Here is a 20,060-nt window from a genome sequence, read left to right as displayed (position 1 = left end):
CGATGACACTATAGTATGTTATCGCTTTAAGCCTCGGCTAAGTCACTTTGTTCTTCCGTACCTATTCACTATCACATGAATAATCATCATCTGAGAAGGACATAGCTGAGGGCCCCGGGCCCTACCTGGTGTCCTGGACGCCGGCAAGACCACTGCCCCACCCAGAGGTTGCTTTATGAACACAGGAGCCCCATAAATGAAATTAAGGTGTCAATTAGTCAATTACAGCATAATAACTCTGAGGGCAGACATTTAGAGACAGAGAGAATCTCGGCTAAGTTCATTTCCTGCGGCCCAAGAGCCTAACGCTTGGCACACGTCACTCCCCACCCAGACTCGCTGAATAAGGGCCCCAGTGCTCTCCCTAATGTTATTTTCCCCTGGATATCTTTTTTGATCAACAATTTCCTTTCATGGGATTGTTTTTCACATGCTGGGGATGCACTATTTCTCTACCCAATTTGGCCAGGGAGAATTTTATAATTTAGTAATTAAAATCTTTGTTAGGCTTTAGAAATTGCAGCTAATTGAATTTAATAGGGAGATGAATTTCATTTTTATTTGATTAGCGGGACCCCTGGCATAGGTATTTATGGAAAAAACTCGACAAAAATATGCTGTGTGGGCTATGATGGCATAATAGAATTACACCTAATCGGATTTCACTGTCATGAATTTCACTCTAATTTCACTATAATTTTCCATTAGATAGCTGGTTTACAAATATTTGCTCATCTGCGATGGGAAAGGCTATCTGTCTAAAATGATTACCGAGCAAGCCTTCAGAAATATGTCCCCCCCCCCCCCCCCCCCCCCCTCCAACCCCCCCTCCCTTTTAAAAACCAGATTGCGAGGGATCAAAATTAGGAAGATTGCATTATGGATGTCTGCATCCGGGAGAGCAATGGGGGAGATATGATGATTACGGCCGGGGGATGAAAGCTGTGTCAAGAAAAATATATTACTCTAAAACATAGGCCTATTCTATCTACAAAATCTCTGCTCTCAGCACACTGCTGCCAAGTAACATACTATGTCATAATTCATGCACTAGTATAAACAGTGCGCAAATAAAAGAAAGTCCGTTGCAGCATTTTATAATATGACTTATGCACCAAACTCCGTTAATTGCTTCCAAGTGTGTAACCATAATGAGATTCTGCTGTTATTTTCATAGTGTGTGTAAGTCGATGTATACACAGCAATTATATATATATATAAAAAAAAAATAAAAAAATCAAGATTGTGACGAATCATTGTCAGGAGTGATGCAAATGGCATTCATCAAGAGGTGCTGTTGCATTGCCATCATCATCATCGCCATCATCATAATCATCATCATCATCACCATCGAGCTGGCTTTAGGTTTAATATTCAGCTCAGTCCCTGCCCAAAAATAAATATATAATGCATTCTAAACAGACGTGAGAGGGAATAATATCCCACATCATAGGCAACCTCAAATAACACAAGGCTGAACTCTTGTTGAATCCCACTTTAAAAGCCCCTGCTTCAGAATTAAGCTTTTACACGTTCAATTTCCTTTCCAATTTAACTGCAACATGCCAGTGAATATAAGAGTAAACTTGTCTGTTGCCTGATGAAAACACAAACTCTTAATTTGTTGTCTTTAAAGTTGGGGGTTCTTCACCTTGCTAGTGGTACTGAACCCCACCAGTTTCCTATGGGCATTCACCGGATCCTTCTTTATTGAGAAATAAACTATTATTTCAAATTCAAGACATAGGTCTAGGGTTTACTGGTGAACTAAATAAACAGGGAGAGTAGCCTTTGTCATCAAATCTGGCTCTCTTCACCTTGGATTCAGATCCATGTAGCTTAAGGACGTGCTCCTAGACAGCTAATTGTGCTGGACGAGATTGCTCAACTTGCCATTGCCAATCAACCAGTTAGGACGCTAACTCCCATCACACAACTCAACTCTATATTTATAGAGCACTTTAAAACACCCAGCGCTGTTTTCTTAAAATGGAACGGAGCAGCAGCTATCATGAAAACAGCAGAGGCCCCAGAATTAAACCCTGTGGAACACCATAATTTACATCATGCATGCTAATTCATATTGCACATATTCGTCTGAACATGTTTTTTTGCTTGACATAGCTAGTATGAAGGGATTACAGTAACAAAGAAATTGCATGATTTACTAGCACAACAGCCCCAAGTCGACTACTGAGAGCACCAAATTCCCTGCAGCACAGATAGGCTAATAAATGCAGCGTGATCACCTACAGCCAATGATGGCCAAGCGGGGAGTATCATCATGAATCATATAAGTCGGGTGCAGTGTTGCCACAGTTACCTTGAAAAAGTAACTTAGTTACTTTACTGATTACTTGGTTTTAAAAGTAACTAAATTGCGTCACTGATTACTTGATTTTAAAAGTAACTAAGTTAGATTAAAAGTTACTTTTTTAGTTACTTTCAGCAGCTGCCGATAACACCATCTCAACATAAAAATAATGCAGTAGAAACGGAGTTCCAAATACTTTCAATAAAGTGCATTTTTAACATGAAAATAAAGTTTTTTTTAATGAAAAACAAAATAGGCAGTCTCTCTTGACTTCTTGTAACGTAAATACTTTTTATAAAACAAAAAATAAAAATCTATCCAGGTTGAAAATGAAAATCCCCTAAATTCCTCTATTGTTTGTTTGTTCCGCTATTCCAGTGTGTACACATGTATCAGTTTAAATATTTATTAGTAGTTATTGACAGTTATAATTGTTTTTTGGTTTGTTTGTTTTTTCTCTTCAAAATAAGGATCAGGAAAACAAAAGGTTGATAATTTAATGTTAAATATAAATATTTAACCTTTAGACAGACACCAACACAATTAAACAGAATATTTGCACATTGTGAAGTATTTCAGAAACATAAATTTAAGACATGAAATAAACCTACCGTCCAGCCAAAAGAAATATGAAGCCACCTTATGGAACAATAAATCTATCAAACACATTTTAACCACTTAATATATGCAAAAATATTTCCAAAAGTTCATTTCCCTTTTTAATCAACAATTTTTGTTTTTAACAATTGTTTTTTCTTTTGTCATCACTTTCATTTTTGGTTAATGTATGACATCTTTTTTTGTTTTTTTAATCTGAGACCCGATGATGACCACAGAATCACTACTGTTTATATTTTGTTTTTTGGGCTGTCGTAATCGCGGGCACGTCTCAGTTCTCCTATCTGCTGCTCATGCTAGTTGTAGACATTGACAGGGAGCCACAAACTGAGAAATGAGATACTTGCAGTGTGCTTTTAGCTTAGCTGGTGTGTTGGCTGTGGGACATACCTGTGTCGTTTGAATCCATGCATTGGATCGTCACGGGAGTTATTCTTTTTGGCTCGCGCGCAGTACCAACGCCGGCCCGGGACATACAAGTGCACCGAGAGGACTCGATAGCCATGGGAAATACCGAGATGTACGGCACCGGCTTCTGCTAACTGTCTCCATTTGTATGTTGTCACTCGTTGCGCGCGCGCGCGCGCGCGCGCGCCGTGTCGCGAGCACGGAAACACGGAAGTAGCTTGAATGGTGATGCTACTGAAATGTAAACAAAACAAGTAGAGCACGGCGCAGAACTCTTGCTATTGTTATGAAAACCATAAAGCCTCACTCGCAACCGATACGATCGTTTAGCTCCCCTTGACGAACGATGGTTCGGTCGAATCGTTTTTTTGTTCCACCCCTACTGAAAACGTAACTTGTCTGACGTCACTCCCCCTGGCGAGAGGGCGGAGACGACCTCATCCCATAATGCTTCACGGACCAGTTGAGGATGGAAATAATTTTTTTTTTTTTTCCACTTTTATGGTCCATAATGCACACTTTTTTGTTGTGTTGTGTGCCTGTTGGTTAATAAAACTAGTAGTAAAAGTATCATCACTTTTGTTTTGAATGTGCAAACCATTCATGACCAGACCATGGCTGAATTCAGTGTGGTGATCAATGACTTCTGCCTCATCTTCGTAGTTAGCAGTAGTTGTTTGTGACTGTTACAAGAGTGAGATAGTTTGCCTTCTTCATGAAAATGTGGAGTAACGCATTGATTCTCTGGACAGTAACTTTAATCAGACTACTTTGTAGAATAAAGTAACGCGTTAGACTATTAGTTACTTTAGAAAGCAACTTTTTTGAGTAACACGTTATTAAGTAACGCGTTACCGGCAACACTGGTCGGGTGTGTGTCTTAACCTCCTCCGAACTCCTTAAACTGACTTAATCGAACCACCATGGTTCACTCGAACCCAGGTTAAGAACCACTGAGTTAAATGCAGTGGAAGTTCCTCATGCTGTCCCCCAACCAACCTGAGCATCCACCTGTCAGGGCTGAGCTCCACATTCAACCCACTCTTGTACCCCCTCCCTCCTTTCCCTTCCGCTCACTCACTCTTTGGTCCGAGCTGCCGGGAGACAGCAAGAGGGGTTCGAGAAACACAATCTGACTCCCAGCAAAGGTCAGATTTCTCACTCGGCATGTCTCTGGGCTTTGGGCACAAAAGCCACTGAATTCACATCTTTCAACTGGACCGTGGCCTTTGTCCCGGGAACCAAGGCTTGTGAGTGGGCCCTGCACCAGACCAGCCCCTCCTGGCGAGCACTGTGAGGGGCAGCCAAACGTCTGGCCCCGCTGGCCCTTTGACTGATGCGCCCCTGCCATGTCACATGCACGGCAGCACGCGCACACACACTCACACACGTACACACTCCACCTTGCCCTCAACATTCTCCTGCGCAAAGCATACAATAAACTGGGGCCACATCAAACGAAAAACCCCCACAGCTCCTTTTGAAAAGTAATGGTTTGGCCCCCAAAGATGGCAGCACCAGAGCCAGCGGATTGTGCTGCATCCACCCTCCCTTGCGGAGGTTGTTGCTACTTGAATAGAATGTGCCCCTCCAAGTTCACTCGAATGATACTGTTGATATGTAATTCAACTTTTAAGCAGACATTGGCACAACATATTCTGAAAGCACATTCCACCAAAGAAGAGTGCTCTACAATATAAATGTCTAATGCCGATGACTTTATCCACATTGTTTTCCATTACTTAGATTTCCACTTAGATGGATCGCAAGTCTTAATGGAACATTCTGGATATTGCCAAAGAAAATGCCATGATGCATTTATATTCACCACTGTAATATTAGCATTAAAAACTGCTTCAGCACAAACTATTTTTGTCTTTGTCAAAATCCTGACTGGAATATTAGATTGTTACTTGGCTGGATTTAAACAACAAATCTTCATTCCCAATTTAGAGCCTAGAGTACTGTAAAGTTATTACAATAATTTACTTTGAAGCCATATGACTCATATCTTGTAATATGTATACATTTACGGGACACCACTAACAACCCATATTTGCACATTTCCAAAAAGCAGCAAAAGCGCCACACATGGGGACAGAGACAGAAGTGACAACATTGGACAACAACAATGACATAAACAAAACAAGTGATGACATAGCGTTCACTTTGGTCTGGACTGACTGTACCCTGGGGAACGGGACCATTACTACACTGGCTGCCATTCTTTTCTCTATTTATTGGCCCTCTGAGCTTTCATTTTGCTATGGAATCTTGTTTTAGATAAATGTGAGTGTGTGTGTGTGTGGGGGGGGGGGGGGGGGGGGGGGGGGGTATGTTGTCAATCAGTGCATTTGATGACATCTGGTTTACATTGACTAGCAATGCAATTACACATTGGTAGATATTCAGTTCATATCAGATTACTATCCTCATATGGTCAAGGCCTGATTTTAGATCGATAGATGAATTGATGGATGACTATGCATATCTATCTATCTATCTATCTATCTATCTATCTATCTATCTATCTATCTATCTATCTATCTATATATCCATCCATCCATCCATCCATCCATCCATCCATCCATCCATCCAACCAACCAACCAACCAACCAACCAACCAAGCACCTGTCGTTGTGCTTTGGACTTGAATTGATGGTGATTCAGGCCTCCTCCTGTATTCCCAAACCATACATATTAACAGAAAAGACCAGACAAATATTTATAAATATTTATTTTAGTGACATATTTTGTACGGGGGTAATCCAAAAGTAATTTCAAGTAATCAATTTACATAACTTTAACATTTTTCTACTTGGATTATGTTACTAATTACATTTTTAGCAGGTAACGAGAGTACCTGTATCAGAATACAATTTTAAAGTAATCCCTTCCAACACTGCATGTATGTGACTTAAGTCATCGCAAATACAATAATAAAGGTTTTATGTTGTGATTCACTCAAGGGAGTTCTCCCCAATATTAATCTGGGAATGCTCTAATGTGATCTTCTCGGGAAAGGCAGGACATTCAGTACAATACCTCAAGCTGACTGGGCAATGCACAACTCGGGCACGTTTACCAAACTTTTTTTTTGAGCAATCACGGCAATGGATGAATATGTTGCTGTTGTTGTTGTCGTAGGTTGGGAAAAAAAAAAAACATGGACCTCTAACCTGGCAATAGCCAAATGGATATTAAATAGCGATCTGGTACCTCTCCACAGTAATTTCGTTGGGAAAAGGCGGGACATTCTGTACAATAATTCGAGCTGATTGGACGATGCGACATTCTACACCTTTGTTTTAACCAATCATGGCCATGAGGTGAAAACGCCATCTCCGTTCATGTCGAAGTGGGGAAGAGCACGGACATCTTACCAGCTAGAAATGCATGAAGCGCGCCACTCGCTGTTCAACTTTCAACAAGGAAACGGTGAGTAAAACTGCGAGAACAGAATTAATTGCAGCGTCCATTCGTCCATGTTAGGTTTGTTTGTTAGCTCTGGCGTCGGTGCTGGCTTCCTGGTTTCGTCACAGTTGCATATCCCGCCCCCGAACACAATGTCGCTCTGTGATTGGTCCGAACCACCAGTGGTTATCAGTGGAAGCGGTACAAGATGTATTCTCCGGAGTTTGTGAACTCACAAATTCGGCGAGAATTCATCTTGCGAGAGCAAGGTTAATGAACCTCTTAGCAGTAATGCACAAAGCACCTCTCTGTGTTCTTCATTCAACAAGGAAACTGTGAGTAATTCTACGAGAACAGAATTAATGGCAGTTTCCATGCATTCGTCCATATTACGTTTACGATTTGTTTCCCTCGGCTTCTTGTTTTCGTCACAGCCAAAGATCCCGCCCCCAACCACAATACCGCTTAGCGATTGGTCCATACACAAAGTGTATGGATCGGTGAAAATTAGCGGGCTCAGTACAAGATGGATTCTCGGGGGTTCACAAACTCACAAATCCCGTGAGAATTTAGCTTGCAGCGTAAGGTTTGGTTTTATGACCAAGTCAATCAACTCAAAGTTTGACCAGAGACCGCAGAAGTCAATGTGGTTGAGCTTTATCACGGTGGTGCCAAATCTAAGTAATAACATCTCTTTCATGAAACATTACACATTTAACAATTACAGTATATAGTCTTGATAAAATGTGAGGACGCTGTTATGGTTTTGACAGGTATTTGTAAGTAAGTTGACATGCATACGTTGGATCGAAGCCGATCAAGTTACAAACAGTAAGAATGTAAGCATTATAGTTTTTCCTCAAGAAGAGACTGTTTTCCCTTTATCATCTCAGACGAGTAATCACATTTTAGAAATGAACCAAAACCTGTTTTATGCACTTTTTTTTTTTTTTTTTTTTTTTTACTGACAACACTCAGCTGAAGCCAGCACGGTGTATCATTGCATGCTGGTTCACAGCCATAAACATGTTCATTTCCTCTTTTCTCTCTCCAATAAATGCTAGTTAGGCACCACCTTTATCCAATGTTGTGCCCTTTTGTAAACTCTACATTCTTATAATATCAAGTCATGTTGACAGTACATAGGTATTATGTCCAAATGGTCTCGAGGCACTTTGCATGCCACTGCGGAAAAAACTGCCAGGCAAATACGAGGTTTGACTTATAAAGTATTCATTGTCACCTGGTAACGGCCACCCTTTATCATTTCACCTGAAATTACAACGAAAACTGATAGCTTATCAGAGGGAGGCACAGAGAAAGAGTGAGTATTATATGACGTGGGAACTCTTTTTGTGTGAGAGATGAAACTTATTTGCTCTAAGCTAAAAAGTCATAAACATTTTTTCCCCTTTTTTCTATCCTTTTATTGACACTTGATGATTTAAAGACACACCTGACCTTTATAACAAGCATTTTGTATATTATGTACCTCTTAAAGTACTAATAAGCAGGGGTGCACATAACTAGTGTGCAATTGCACGTGCACTTAAAAAATGAAATTATTTGTGTACCAAGCATTTGGAATGTTTCTTTTGTTTGTGGGGGAGCAAAGAACGAGATGGGGCTTGTGTAATTCGAGAATAACTCATTCAGATGAGCAAACCTTTTGAGTGAATGTATGAAATCACTTAATGAACGGATCGTGGGGTGGCAACTGGGCTGTCTGAGCACAGAGGGGCCGGCGATGAGGCGGCCGGTTTTGTCTCAGAGCCAAGCATATGACCGGCCATCAAAATATATTTTTGACATGAAACTAGATGCAAAAAATATTATGGACCGCTACCACAGTGAGGTAGAACTCCCAAATCATCACCAGGGCAAATTTCTTTTCACCCCTCCATTGTGCAAGAAATAAGAATGTTGCTAACTTGAGGACCACAATTGGTGTTCGTGCTATTTTTTTTTTAAGTAGCTTGAATGGTTGCACTGTCAGCATACATGCACATCAAAATAAAAACAGTACATACTTTACGTTTATGTTGACTTCATAAGAGCTGTGAAGGCCGCTCAGACACTCTGGACAGGCCAGATGTGGTTGGTTGGTTGGTTGGTTGGTTGGTTGGTTGGTTGGTTGGTTGGTTGGTGAGTTGGGGGAAAAAAAGAACACCAAACAACAACCACTGTTGCTCATTTGAGCACGACACCAAAATTGTTCAGTGTACCACTGGTAATGAAATACAATTGTTTGTTTATTCTCTTTGCTCTTGTGGTCTAGGGGTTCTAGCTGTCAGTGTAAATACAAATTGAAAGTGGTCATTTCAGCTAAGAAGCCAAGCCGTTGATTGTTTTTGATAAAAAGTTGAAAGTCATACTAACTATGATAATGTCACCCTCTTAGAATAACGGCCAAAGGCATATTTTGACAAATATTAGTGGGGTGGTGGCCACCTCTGCTAAAATTGGCTACATGTTTACTTAAACAGGTCATTCAATTCTATCCATGAAATGAAAAAAGAAAAAAAAGGCTTTGGCCACTTAGAGGGTGACATTGATGTCGCACCACTCAGAAATAGTGAAGATCGTCTTTATGACCGTTTTCAACCTTAATGTCATTCCTGTCATTTTTACCTGAAACGCCTAAAAACGGTCTCCAAAGGTACATTTAAAGCTGTTCTTGAAACATTTGGGGGCTCTTTTTAAAGAAAGAGCTTTGAATTTTTCTCCCCAACAGTCAGAATCTGGTTAACTTTTTAAAACACTGGAACATTGGTCCAGTGGATCGTTAAAAGTTTGAAGGGAACCCTGACGAAAACTCAACATTCGCCACCTTTGCAAACACTCGCAAGACTTTGCTACTCAGTGAGATACGAGCTTTAGTCTCACAATAGAACATGCTTTGGAGCCTATCCCAGCTGTCATCAGATATACAAACAACCATTCACATTCACATACACACCCAAGAAAAATTTAGTGTGTTCAATTAACCTACCATACATTTTCTTTTTTTTAATGTGGGAGGAAAATGGAGTATCTGGCGAAAACCCACATAGGCATGTAGAGAACATGCAAACTCCAATAATGAAAGGCCGGACCCCAGATTCGAAGCCACAACATTTGCACTGTGAGGCGGATAAATAAATATGTTATTTGATAATAATAATAATAAAAAAAATAATAATAATAATAATATTTTTTTCACTTTATATTTTAATTTTCTTTTGATTTCAAATCACTACACAAAATGCCGATTATCACAATGATTAAGAAAGGTTACATTATCAACATTATCAAAGTAATGTTTAATTTTGGACTTGTGTTTAATAAAGGCTGCAAATATGCTTAAAATACTTGTTTCTCCCTAAAAGAAGAAAAAAAAGGTTCCCCTAATTTGAATGGAGGCAGCACAGGCCCCTCCCGGAGAGAGTTGAAAGGCTAGAAGAGCACAAAGATGGAAAAGGCCAGCCCACTGAGGGAGGGAGTTTAAAAAAAAAAAAAAAAAGAGAGTGCAGGGGCTCCTCTGCCATAATTTCCTATCAGCCTATTGAGACGACATCACCAGCAGCTTGGTTTGTGCGTGTGTGCATGGAAGCAAAGCAGAGGGCGAGAGAGAGGCAGGCGCACCACAGAGAGAGAGAGAGAGGAGGGAAGGGGGAGGCTCCATATTCTCTCACCTACCTCCCCCCAAGCCACGGGAAGGAGGGGCCAGAGCCAAAGCTGCCAATCAAATCTGCTTGTGGCAGCCGGCATTATCGCAGCAACAAACTATTGACAGATTACATGTCAAGGAGTTTAGTGCATGATTGAAGGAAGCCCCTTTTTTGTTGTAGTCACTTTTCCGCTTGATCTGCCCCTCCACCGAGCAACGTTTGAATGACTTTCCACCAGAGTTGAGTAGTATTATGAAAGTTACATGTCTGAGAGGATTTAACTTCGACTTCCCTGAATATGGTGAGTACTCCTCTTCTTTTCCCACTCTTCTCCCAGGTATGTTTTTTTTTTTTTTTTTTTTTTATGCAGACAGTTAAAGGTGTGCCTTATCTCGCTCGCTCACACACACCTACACACACACGCACACGCGCACACACACACACACTCAGGAAGGGAAGTTGTTCATGATTAAGCTATGTGCCAGCAAGGACGGCATACTGTATACAGTATACCTAAGTGTTGCAACACCCTTATTTATAGCACTTTTCAGAGTGCCCAAAGGTGACTGCAATATCAAATACGATCGCCTCCCGTTCCACTCAGTGTTGACACCATAAAGTACACATGTGAAGAAAGTTCACAGGACCAGTTTCATTTTCTCTTGCCTCACACTTTCTTTCTTGTTTTCAAACAAATTCTCATCTTTTTGTGAGCAGGCCAGCATATTTTGACTGTACAAATACAGGTGTTGGTTTTCTCCACAGAGGGACTGACAATGCCATTAGGATAGAATGAATGGCCTAAGGATTTGTTGCCAAGGGGACAAAGCAAACAAACTGTTTTGTTGTCACACATGTAAATGGTACAGGGCAGTCATTCTTGCCACCTTTTCAGGTAATTCTGAAGAGTGTGTGTGAATATTATGTGCTGTTTAATATCAACACTGAAGAATAAAGTTGAAATGAAAATACTGTATACACTTGCGTTCCAGTGAAGGGCATGGTGGCAAAAATGCTGCTTGTTTCTGTACTTGGTACTTGTGGGGATGAGCTGAATTACAGCGTCTGGGTGTCATTGTATTTTCTTCTACAGGGAAGGGTTCGCTTTTATTTTGATAATTGCTATAGCACAGTAACATTTAGTTCTTTCTGATTTGTGCGTGTGTGTGCGTGTATGCGTGTAATATTTATACGGGTGTGTTTTCTGTTGACGTGAACTGTGTGCGTGTGTGTGTGTGTATGAGTAGTTGCTGTACATTTTATTTAGTATAACTACACAATGTATCACCTTTTCCAGAAATTTCCATCTTATATTTTCTATTTAAAATAAAATCATATATAATTGTTTATACGGTATAAAATAGTTATGCACAGTTATGTATACAAGTTATGAGCATATTTGCTGTGCTGCAGCACGGTAGTAAATAATATATTGTTTTACAAATATATGAAGATGCAGAATTATTTGTCTTACATTTTTTTCCTAAACTGTAATTCACTCTTGTCATCTTTTGCTTCAGGCTGTTATTTTTAATATGTTTCTATGACACTTATGAACTCCCTCTGTTAGCAGTTTTTTTTTCTTGTTATTCAGAGTCCATCTTATTGGCATCTGAGCTCATCATGATGGAGAAATTAAAGCACTTCTAAGAGGACAGTTCACGTTACGTTGAAGTAGATGTCCACAAACTCATGCGAGTCAGGCTTGTGGGCACGCCTGTCATGTGTGGTCACTGTTCACTTTTAGGCAAGAATAACACGAGTCAAGTGAGGCTCCTATCGCGACACACCCTAATTTCAAACTTTTCGCCAGCTGGGAAGATGTTTTTCTCCCCACTTATGAGTCATAATGTTGATTGCTTTCACCCTGACAGAGTTGTCTCATTAACCCTTTGTGGCACCCTCCATCTTTTATGGCCTTCCACAAAAGCACGATGAAATGAGGGAGGAAAACATGTCGTGGGCTGAAGGGCCTCAATAACCTTAGATCACAATTTAGTCATAACCTGAATCATTTTGATGTCCAAGCAATAAAATATGCTGTTGCGCTCCTATTTCTCCTGCTCCTCAGATGACAGTAAATTTACATTTTTTAATTAAACTAGCCAGAATTTTTATTGGGGGGCTGGGTTATGCTAATAAGAATGTTGTGTACAGCAGATTAACAGAGTTTTGAAATAAATTTAACAGGCAGACATTTAGATGGGGAGAAAAAAAGTGAGTCTTTGTCTTAACGGTCTTTCATAACAATTTCTCCTGGGGATTCCATATATGAGGCGCCTGATGGAGTTCTCATCATCCTCTGTCATTTGATTAAAATTAAAAATATACATCTTTAAAATGCTTTTTTTTCTTTGTCCAAACAGAAACTTAGAGATAAATTTGATTACATTAGGCAATAACAAGCTCAACTCTAAAAAAACAAGTCTCAAATATTTTGCAGTTCAGGATTTCCTTTTTTATTTAAAAAAAAAAATATATATATATTTTTTTATATATAAAAAATATATATATATATTTTTTTAAGACTCATTTCATGATGTTTAAATAAAATTAATAAAATTTTCTAAATAAGCGCTGGTTGAAGATTATTGCAAAATGCAGTGTTTAAATGCCGCTTATATATTCGTGGAGTTTTATGGTCCGCTCGCACTGCTTGATTGATGTTTTTCGTGTGTGTGTGTGTTTTGCTTGGTTTTTGCAGAGGGAGAAGAGAGGGGACAGGAGACAAGGGGAGGGAATTGCACGTTTGCGTGCGTGTGTGCGTGCGTGTTGGTGTGTGTGTGTGTGTGTGTGTGTGTGCTCGGAGTATACGTAGAGAGAGGGACAACAGAGTGCCGATTGAGCATGTGCCCAGTCATCGACTGGCTTTTTTCAATTTTTGAAGCAAACAAGTCATATCAAACGGCGATATCAAGTCCAGCTGCACGTGGGCTGTCCCGCATCTTCCCGCAGTAGTCAAAGTGTTGGCGGCTACTTGATATGGGCCACGAGTAAGGCAAGTGGCATCAACACCCCCTTTCTTCATGGCTGTGCACTCATGCAGTGGCCGACACCTAATTAAACCTCAAAGCTCCGTCACCAATATGGAGTAATGGCCTAATTAATACACTGAGTAGAAATTATTACAGAATTATAAAAAGGTTGCACCTTGGGTCTTTTTGGATAGAAAATAAAATCCACTTTTTTTCCTTTTTTTTTTTTTTTTTGCACATATATGTTGGAATATACTTTTCTATCTGGTACAACAAATTAACGCATAAAATAGAATTATATAAAAAGAAAAATAATAATGAAGCTTCAACTTGTATCCTTCTCCTAATCTGACATACAAAATTAAAATTTCACAGGGAGAAAAGGAGAGATAAATAATCTCAAGTCATTGATATGCCGTATAAGAGGGCAAAATGGGAAATGAAGAGGTAATTAGCAGAGTGGAAGACTTTGGCGTGTTTGTCTGAAGCGCGGTCTCCACCGGCCATGAATGAATTTGCATGCTTCGCTTATCGAGGCGCACTTATTAGGCGGCTGAAAGAGAGATTAAGCCGGCGCAAAATGTGGTGACTAATCCTTTTAAATGTGGCAGCGGGTCTTTAGGTACAAACCGGGCAGCCCGCGCTTACGTTGGTTGCGGTGGAATGTGACGACGGGTGGCAACTTTGATGCAGACTTTGACGAGGGCACTAATGGTGACCATCTCATGACCCTCTCATCTGTGCAATCAAACCGCCATGTAGGGCTCTCTATTACATTTTATTTTTCACTAAATCCTTGTCCCAAAATTGTGTTTCACTTTTGTGTGAGTGTGTGTCTTGATGAAAATGTACGGAACAGAGAATCTTTCCTCCGTTCCCTCGCTTGCGCTGGGAGTGAGAAATATTTGTTCTGCCGAGTTACGGAGCCAGTAGCCCTGTCCTCATCCGTAATTGACTGCAAACATGAATGTCTAAACACTGCTCACACTCACCCTCCACTTCAGCTTCCACTCCTGCTTTTGCTTGGTGGTGACATTAAGGTCAGCATGATTCTTCCTCTCTGTGCGTGTTATATCTGAAGGCCAGCTGCTCATTTTTGTCTGTGCCAACGGAAAAAGAGAAAGAGAAGAGACAGAGCCAAGCAGGAGTTTGCTGTATTTCTTCTTTTTTTTTTTTTAAGTCGGTAACTTGATAGGATTACATGGTTCTGGAGCCTACACCTGTTAAGAGGCGGTTAGAAGAACAGTTGCAGTCCGTGGCCACGCAAGCTAAGCTTAAACACCCCCCCCCCCCCCCCCCCCCCCCCCATATCTTGCTGTCCGTTTTGTGTCGCCTTGTGGAGATTTTTACCCAGCATGTACTCAGGGAGTTCATTTCGCGGGGCGGCAAGCGCTCCTTGTGACATGCGAGTATGTGTTCAAGTGTGTATCTGCGTCAGTGTGTGTGTACGATCGGGTCGCCCTCCCTTCTCCTGAGACTCATTGTCTCCGTGCAGTCGCGCTTCCCTCACCAACCTCAGTCACGCGGGCAGAGCCACCCCCGTAAGAATATAAGCGACACAAAGACTTGAATTTTGGTTTGTTTTTCCTGGCGGGTTGGGGACAGGTGTTGGCAGAGCTGTAAAATGCCCAAATACTGGTTAAACCAGACCATTTAAATGATTAAGGGTTAGGTTGAGAACATTTGTGCATATTTTAGGAGTGCCAAAGACCTGTTGTCAATCAAAAATACTTTTGGAAGGAGTGGAGAAATGAGTAATGCATAAAATGCCTTGCTTGTTTTCTCTTGTTCGTGTTTTATTTAAGAATAAAACAGTGGTGAATTGTTGTCTCAAGCCGGGAGAGCGATTGCGTAGGAGACCGTTTGGAAGTGGTGACGGTTATCAGAAAAATCACATTTCAGTTTGCTGTTTTGCGCCTGGGTGCAATGTTTCCCACTGCCTTATTTGGCATTCAGCAGCTCTGTCACTTTCTGGGGGCCTTCAGCACCTGTTCCCCCCGCATTGTGCCGGCATTTTCTATATTTGGCAAGAAGTGGCGACTCTTTGGATTGGTGCGTAGGTCACAGTTTGTACTAGTTTGAGAGGCATAAACTTGATATTCTCATGTCTATTTTTGTTTTTCTCTCGCAGTTGTTCAGCAGACAATATTAGACAACATGATTCACCCCGCGAGGACCAAACATTTCTCAGCGGGGCTTTCTAAATGTCATGTATGATATTGGCACGCCGCCTTTCCACGGCCGCAAATGATCTCCCTTCTGAAGCGCAGGAGAAATAAAAAAAGAACAAAGTTAATACATATCTTGGGCTAACTTTTAATTGTTCTGATATGTAATCGCTAAATGACAATAAAAAAAGGAGGACGGCCACTTTAAAAGCTTTATCTCTGCTGCTCTGCGCTCAAAGTGTCATGTCCATAACTGCACCACCTGATCTACAGAGTAAAATAACCGCTTAGGCTTATTGTTTGGACAATATTGGAACCCCCCACCACCGCCACCCCCGACACCCCAGCTCCCCTCGCTGCTCCGCTCCCCTCTCCCTTGATTCATTTCACCCACTGTCCTCGGCTGCTGGAAAATGGCGTTAATTTTTTTATTACCTGTTTGACTCTCCAGCCTTATTACTGTAGCCCCTTAATGTTCCCTGTAACCGTGGAAACCAGATGAATAAATGTCCGCCAAAGAAAATGAGATGATTAAACAGGTCACCCTTGCAAAACAAATTCGCTTGGTCGAGCGCAATTTGTGTACCAAGCGGCTGTCTTAACAGTTTGCTAACAAGGGGATTGTTTGCCAGACTCATTGAAGATGGGGGGGGGGGGGGGGGGGGGGGTTCAAGATATCTTGGAGGGAGGGGGTTTGATTGAAGAGATAGTATTTTAGATGGTCGGGCAATTTGTCTCAACACTTTATTCTTTGTGATAGTCTGGTGTATGTTTATGATTTAAAGTTCCACCTTCATCCTTTGTGAACGACACTTTTTGCTTCCTGCGCGCGTGCGTGTGCTTATTTAAATCATGTTGTTGTCAGCGGCATTTGGTGTGCGATCATCAGCAAGTGCGGTGGCAAATAGAAATCTCCTCATTTATGTGGCAACCAATCATTACTGCTAATTGTCCTTGAGGCCATCTGTATAGGGTGGCTCGTCCTCTGCGGGCGTTGGTGCGGTGCCGGTCATGGATTTACAAGTACCCGACCCAACTCATCGTCGGCACAAAAAACATCCGAAAGGCACCGCCGCATTGACAAATGTTTTTCTCCCGCCCACAAAAATGATAACGCAAACACAATCATGGTGGCAAACGATCGCAAGGTTCGTTTCCTGTGTTGACCTTCTGCATTTCCATCGTGCATCGAGTCTAATGTTTTCAGTAAAAAAAACACGTTTCCACCAATTAATATGGTCAATTTTGGTTTTCCATAGAACAGTTTTAAATAGTAAACACCTATCCTGCCACTTTCTGTGTAGGAGGATGTTGATAACGTGAAAGGGTAAACAGTTACTTCGATGAAGAATGTGACACAAACTCATAATTAGGGATGGGTGGCTGATACCGGCCTGATTTTTAATGTGCTGGGTATTTGTGGTGGCTTCTGATATTTGACACCAATACTCATAGAAAAAAATAATAATAATCTGATTGAGAATGTCCTCCCTGGCAGTAGTTGGCACTATACTGCAGCAGTTTGGCACACCGGTGTTTCATCATCTTCAGCAGAAAGAAAAGTCTTATACATCAAAAGTACTAGTGGTATCAGTACTCACTATCAATTAATACTCAAAGAGTGAATACTTGTACTGGTATGGGTCTGAAAACAGTGATATTGAACATCACTACTCATGATAATAGTGTAGCGTGCTGACATTTTACATAATCAACACAAATGCTAATCTCTATGCATTTTGCTTTTTTCCAGTGGAGCAACTCACCGTCATATAGAAGCACTTTATCCATAGTCTTTCGAACATTAAAATGTAATTATCATCATTGTTCATAAATTTTTTATAATAAGTTTTCCCCTTTCAAAAAAACAAATAATAATGATAATAATGTTGTGGTAAAAATATAAAAAATAATAATAATAATTAATTATGGTTGAAGATATCAAATTATAGTTAATTATCTGCATTCTTGTTTTCAGTGACCCGACCCCAAAGTGAGTAGGCTAAAAATTGGGTATCCAAACTGTAAATTCAGTAAGAATATCGCATTTCTATTCAAAATGGTAACCTGGCAAGAGCTTACTAAAAATGAAAGTATAAGCGTTAAAGCACTTCCTGATGCTTCAGGGTGTTCTGTTTATGACTAATAGTCTAGTAAATGAGTTAAACACCATACATGTTGGATTGGACCAGGGAGATTGGACCGTGCAGCCAACTTGAGAGGGGACATTGAAAGAGCATCTGTTCGTGATAAAGAGGACATCATTTTCAAAATTTGTCAAAAATGCACTGGAGAGAGAGTCCAGGTTCAAACCTTTCTGAGAAACAGTGTAGCCACTGTTCACTTGTGATGAGAATTTTCTGGGTAAATTCGAGGGATGAAGCCACATAACTGATCAAACTTGTTAAAATCCAGGATGTGGCTGTGGTGTTGTTCATGGAGGGATGCCAACGCTTGTGCCACTTAAGGGTGTTGCCTGTTTGCACTGATGCACCACCAGCACTTAGTGCCTTCTTGCTTTAAAAAAAAAAAAAAAAGCCACATGGCACTCAGCCCATGCCAATTTATCCTTTTACCAATCCCAATCATTTATCCCACATTTGGCCTTAAAAATCAGAGGTTATTTTCTCGGAGAGTACCAGTCCTTCCTGAGCTTTGGATAGGTGAGCCATCTTTTTATTTATTTATTTATTTATTTTTCCCTTTCCACTGTCAGAGGGGGTATTTCATCCCAATACCGGGACACTATAGCTCAAAACTGAAAAGCACTTATGCATTATTGATGTTTTAATTTGTGCAAATGCCCAAGTCTTTGTTAAGTGATTATAGTGCTAGGGAGATAACAGGGGAGGTACTTTTCTATGAAACAAGAGCTTGCTTGCCGGCCGCACTGGGAGGCCATTGAACTAAATCTAACAAGCTTCTCGTCTGCTCAGTGAGACGGAGCTTGCGTTGAGCGGGCTGGCGGGCCGACGAGTGGGAGGGAATGAAGAGAGTTGACTCAAAATATCAAGCGATAAGAAAAGAATCAACCATTGATCTTTCGTCCATATTTCAGCTACACCCCCGCCGTTTATGATGCATGGTTTATAGGTCTTTTACATCCCTTATCAAAAATTATTTGATGTAAATACAATAGAACTGACCTGAAAAGCCCCATGTGCAAATACTCCTCGTGGCACACTAGGAACTGACCTTGGAGGTTGGGAGGGGGGAATGCAAAGTTGTAATGCTTGCAAAACAAGGCAATAAAATAATGCCCTATTGAAAGAAGGGAGTTTGGATAAATATAAAATTGAAGCAATCATTAACTCGGAACAAAGGTTAGTAAGGATGACATTTTTGAAAACATGGTAATCCCTCTGCCGACTGAAGTCACCATTTCCCAACTATAATCAGATATTTATTGCCATGGTTTATCCAATCTTTAACTTCTTATCAATTATTAGTTCCTCTGTTGCAGATGTAATTTTTTTGTGACCATCCTCTCTTGGGCTTTATTACTCTATATATTTATAGAGCGCTTTAAAATAACCACCACTTTTTTCTTAAGATGGAACACAGAGGCAGCAGATCCAATCAAAACAGCAGAGGCCCCATAATTGAACCCTGTGGAACACCATACGTTCCGTTATACGTTTGAATTCTATTGCCCATATTCGTCCGACAACGTTCTTGTTTTTGTTCTCAACATAATTAGCATGAAGGGATTCATTACAATATTAAAGATCTCGCATGACGTAGCATCACAAAAAGCCACAAGTTGACTACTGAGCACACCAAATTCCGTGCAGCACAGATAGGACAAGCAATGTAGCGTGATCACCTGTTGCAAATAATGGCTAAGCGGGATGTATCATTTCAGTCAGGTGTGTGTCTTGTCCTTCGCCAAACCCCTGAGACTGGCTCACTGAACCCCTGGAGTTTGATCGTCACTTTGCTTTTCATTCTTAAATAAAGGCAGATTCAGTAGACCAGCTTTCTTTGAGGTCCCCAGTCGAGGTAAAACAGAAGATCACCGCCTGTACAAACACACATGCGCACGCACCTACACACATGCAGTACACACTCAAACTGCCTTACCAAAGCATTTATTGCTTTATTAAGCTGTCTCATGAACCCACCGGCAGAACATGAAAATAAAGAGGAGAGAAAAAAAAAAGGAAAATCCCACATTATGTCAGTGATTTTATGTCATTTGTAAACTACAAAATGCTCACTTATTGCGTGCACAGGGAGCAGAGAGCCAGGAAAAAAAGGGGTCGCCTTAGAAATTCTGAATTTCAATTAGCGTATGTAATCTGAACCTGCTGGCTTTGATAGGCTCTTTTTTTTCCTCTTTCACTAAGAATACAGCAGCGCTTGTAAAACATTAATTAAGCTGACTTTTTTTAAAGTGTGCTTTATGCAGCTTCTGTTCCCCAGTTACCTCACAAGAGCTTCATCCCAAATCATTGACAAAAAAAAAACAAAAAAAAAACAATTCAATTGGAGTTGTTTAAAACATGAAAGT

General features: G+C 40.7%; 1 protein-coding gene across 1 annotated transcript in view; it reads left to right on the top strand.

Moving 5' to 3' along the window:
- The first annotated feature begins 10,403 nt into the window (after window positions 1-10,403).
- The window catches only part of casz1 (castor zinc finger 1), a 98,340-nt gene continuing 88,683 nt past the window's right edge, over window positions 10,404-20,060 (top strand). Inside the window, exon 1 of the mRNA XM_077514699.1 lies at window positions 10,404-10,705. Coding sequence (XP_077370825.1) covers window positions 10,657-10,705 — 49 coding nt within the window. The 5' untranslated portion in view covers window positions 10,404-10,656. The remainder of the gene's footprint in view (window positions 10,706-20,060) is intronic.

The sequence above is a fragment of the Festucalex cinctus genome, chromosome 2 (genome assembly GCF_051991245.1).
Source record: "Festucalex cinctus isolate MCC-2025b chromosome 2, RoL_Fcin_1.0, whole genome shotgun sequence".
In the NCBI taxonomy this organism is placed as follows: domain Eukaryota; kingdom Metazoa; phylum Chordata; class Actinopteri; order Syngnathiformes; family Syngnathidae; genus Festucalex; species Festucalex cinctus.
Note: the sequence above shows the minus strand (reverse complement) of the source record. Positions and strands in the feature narration are given on the sequence as shown.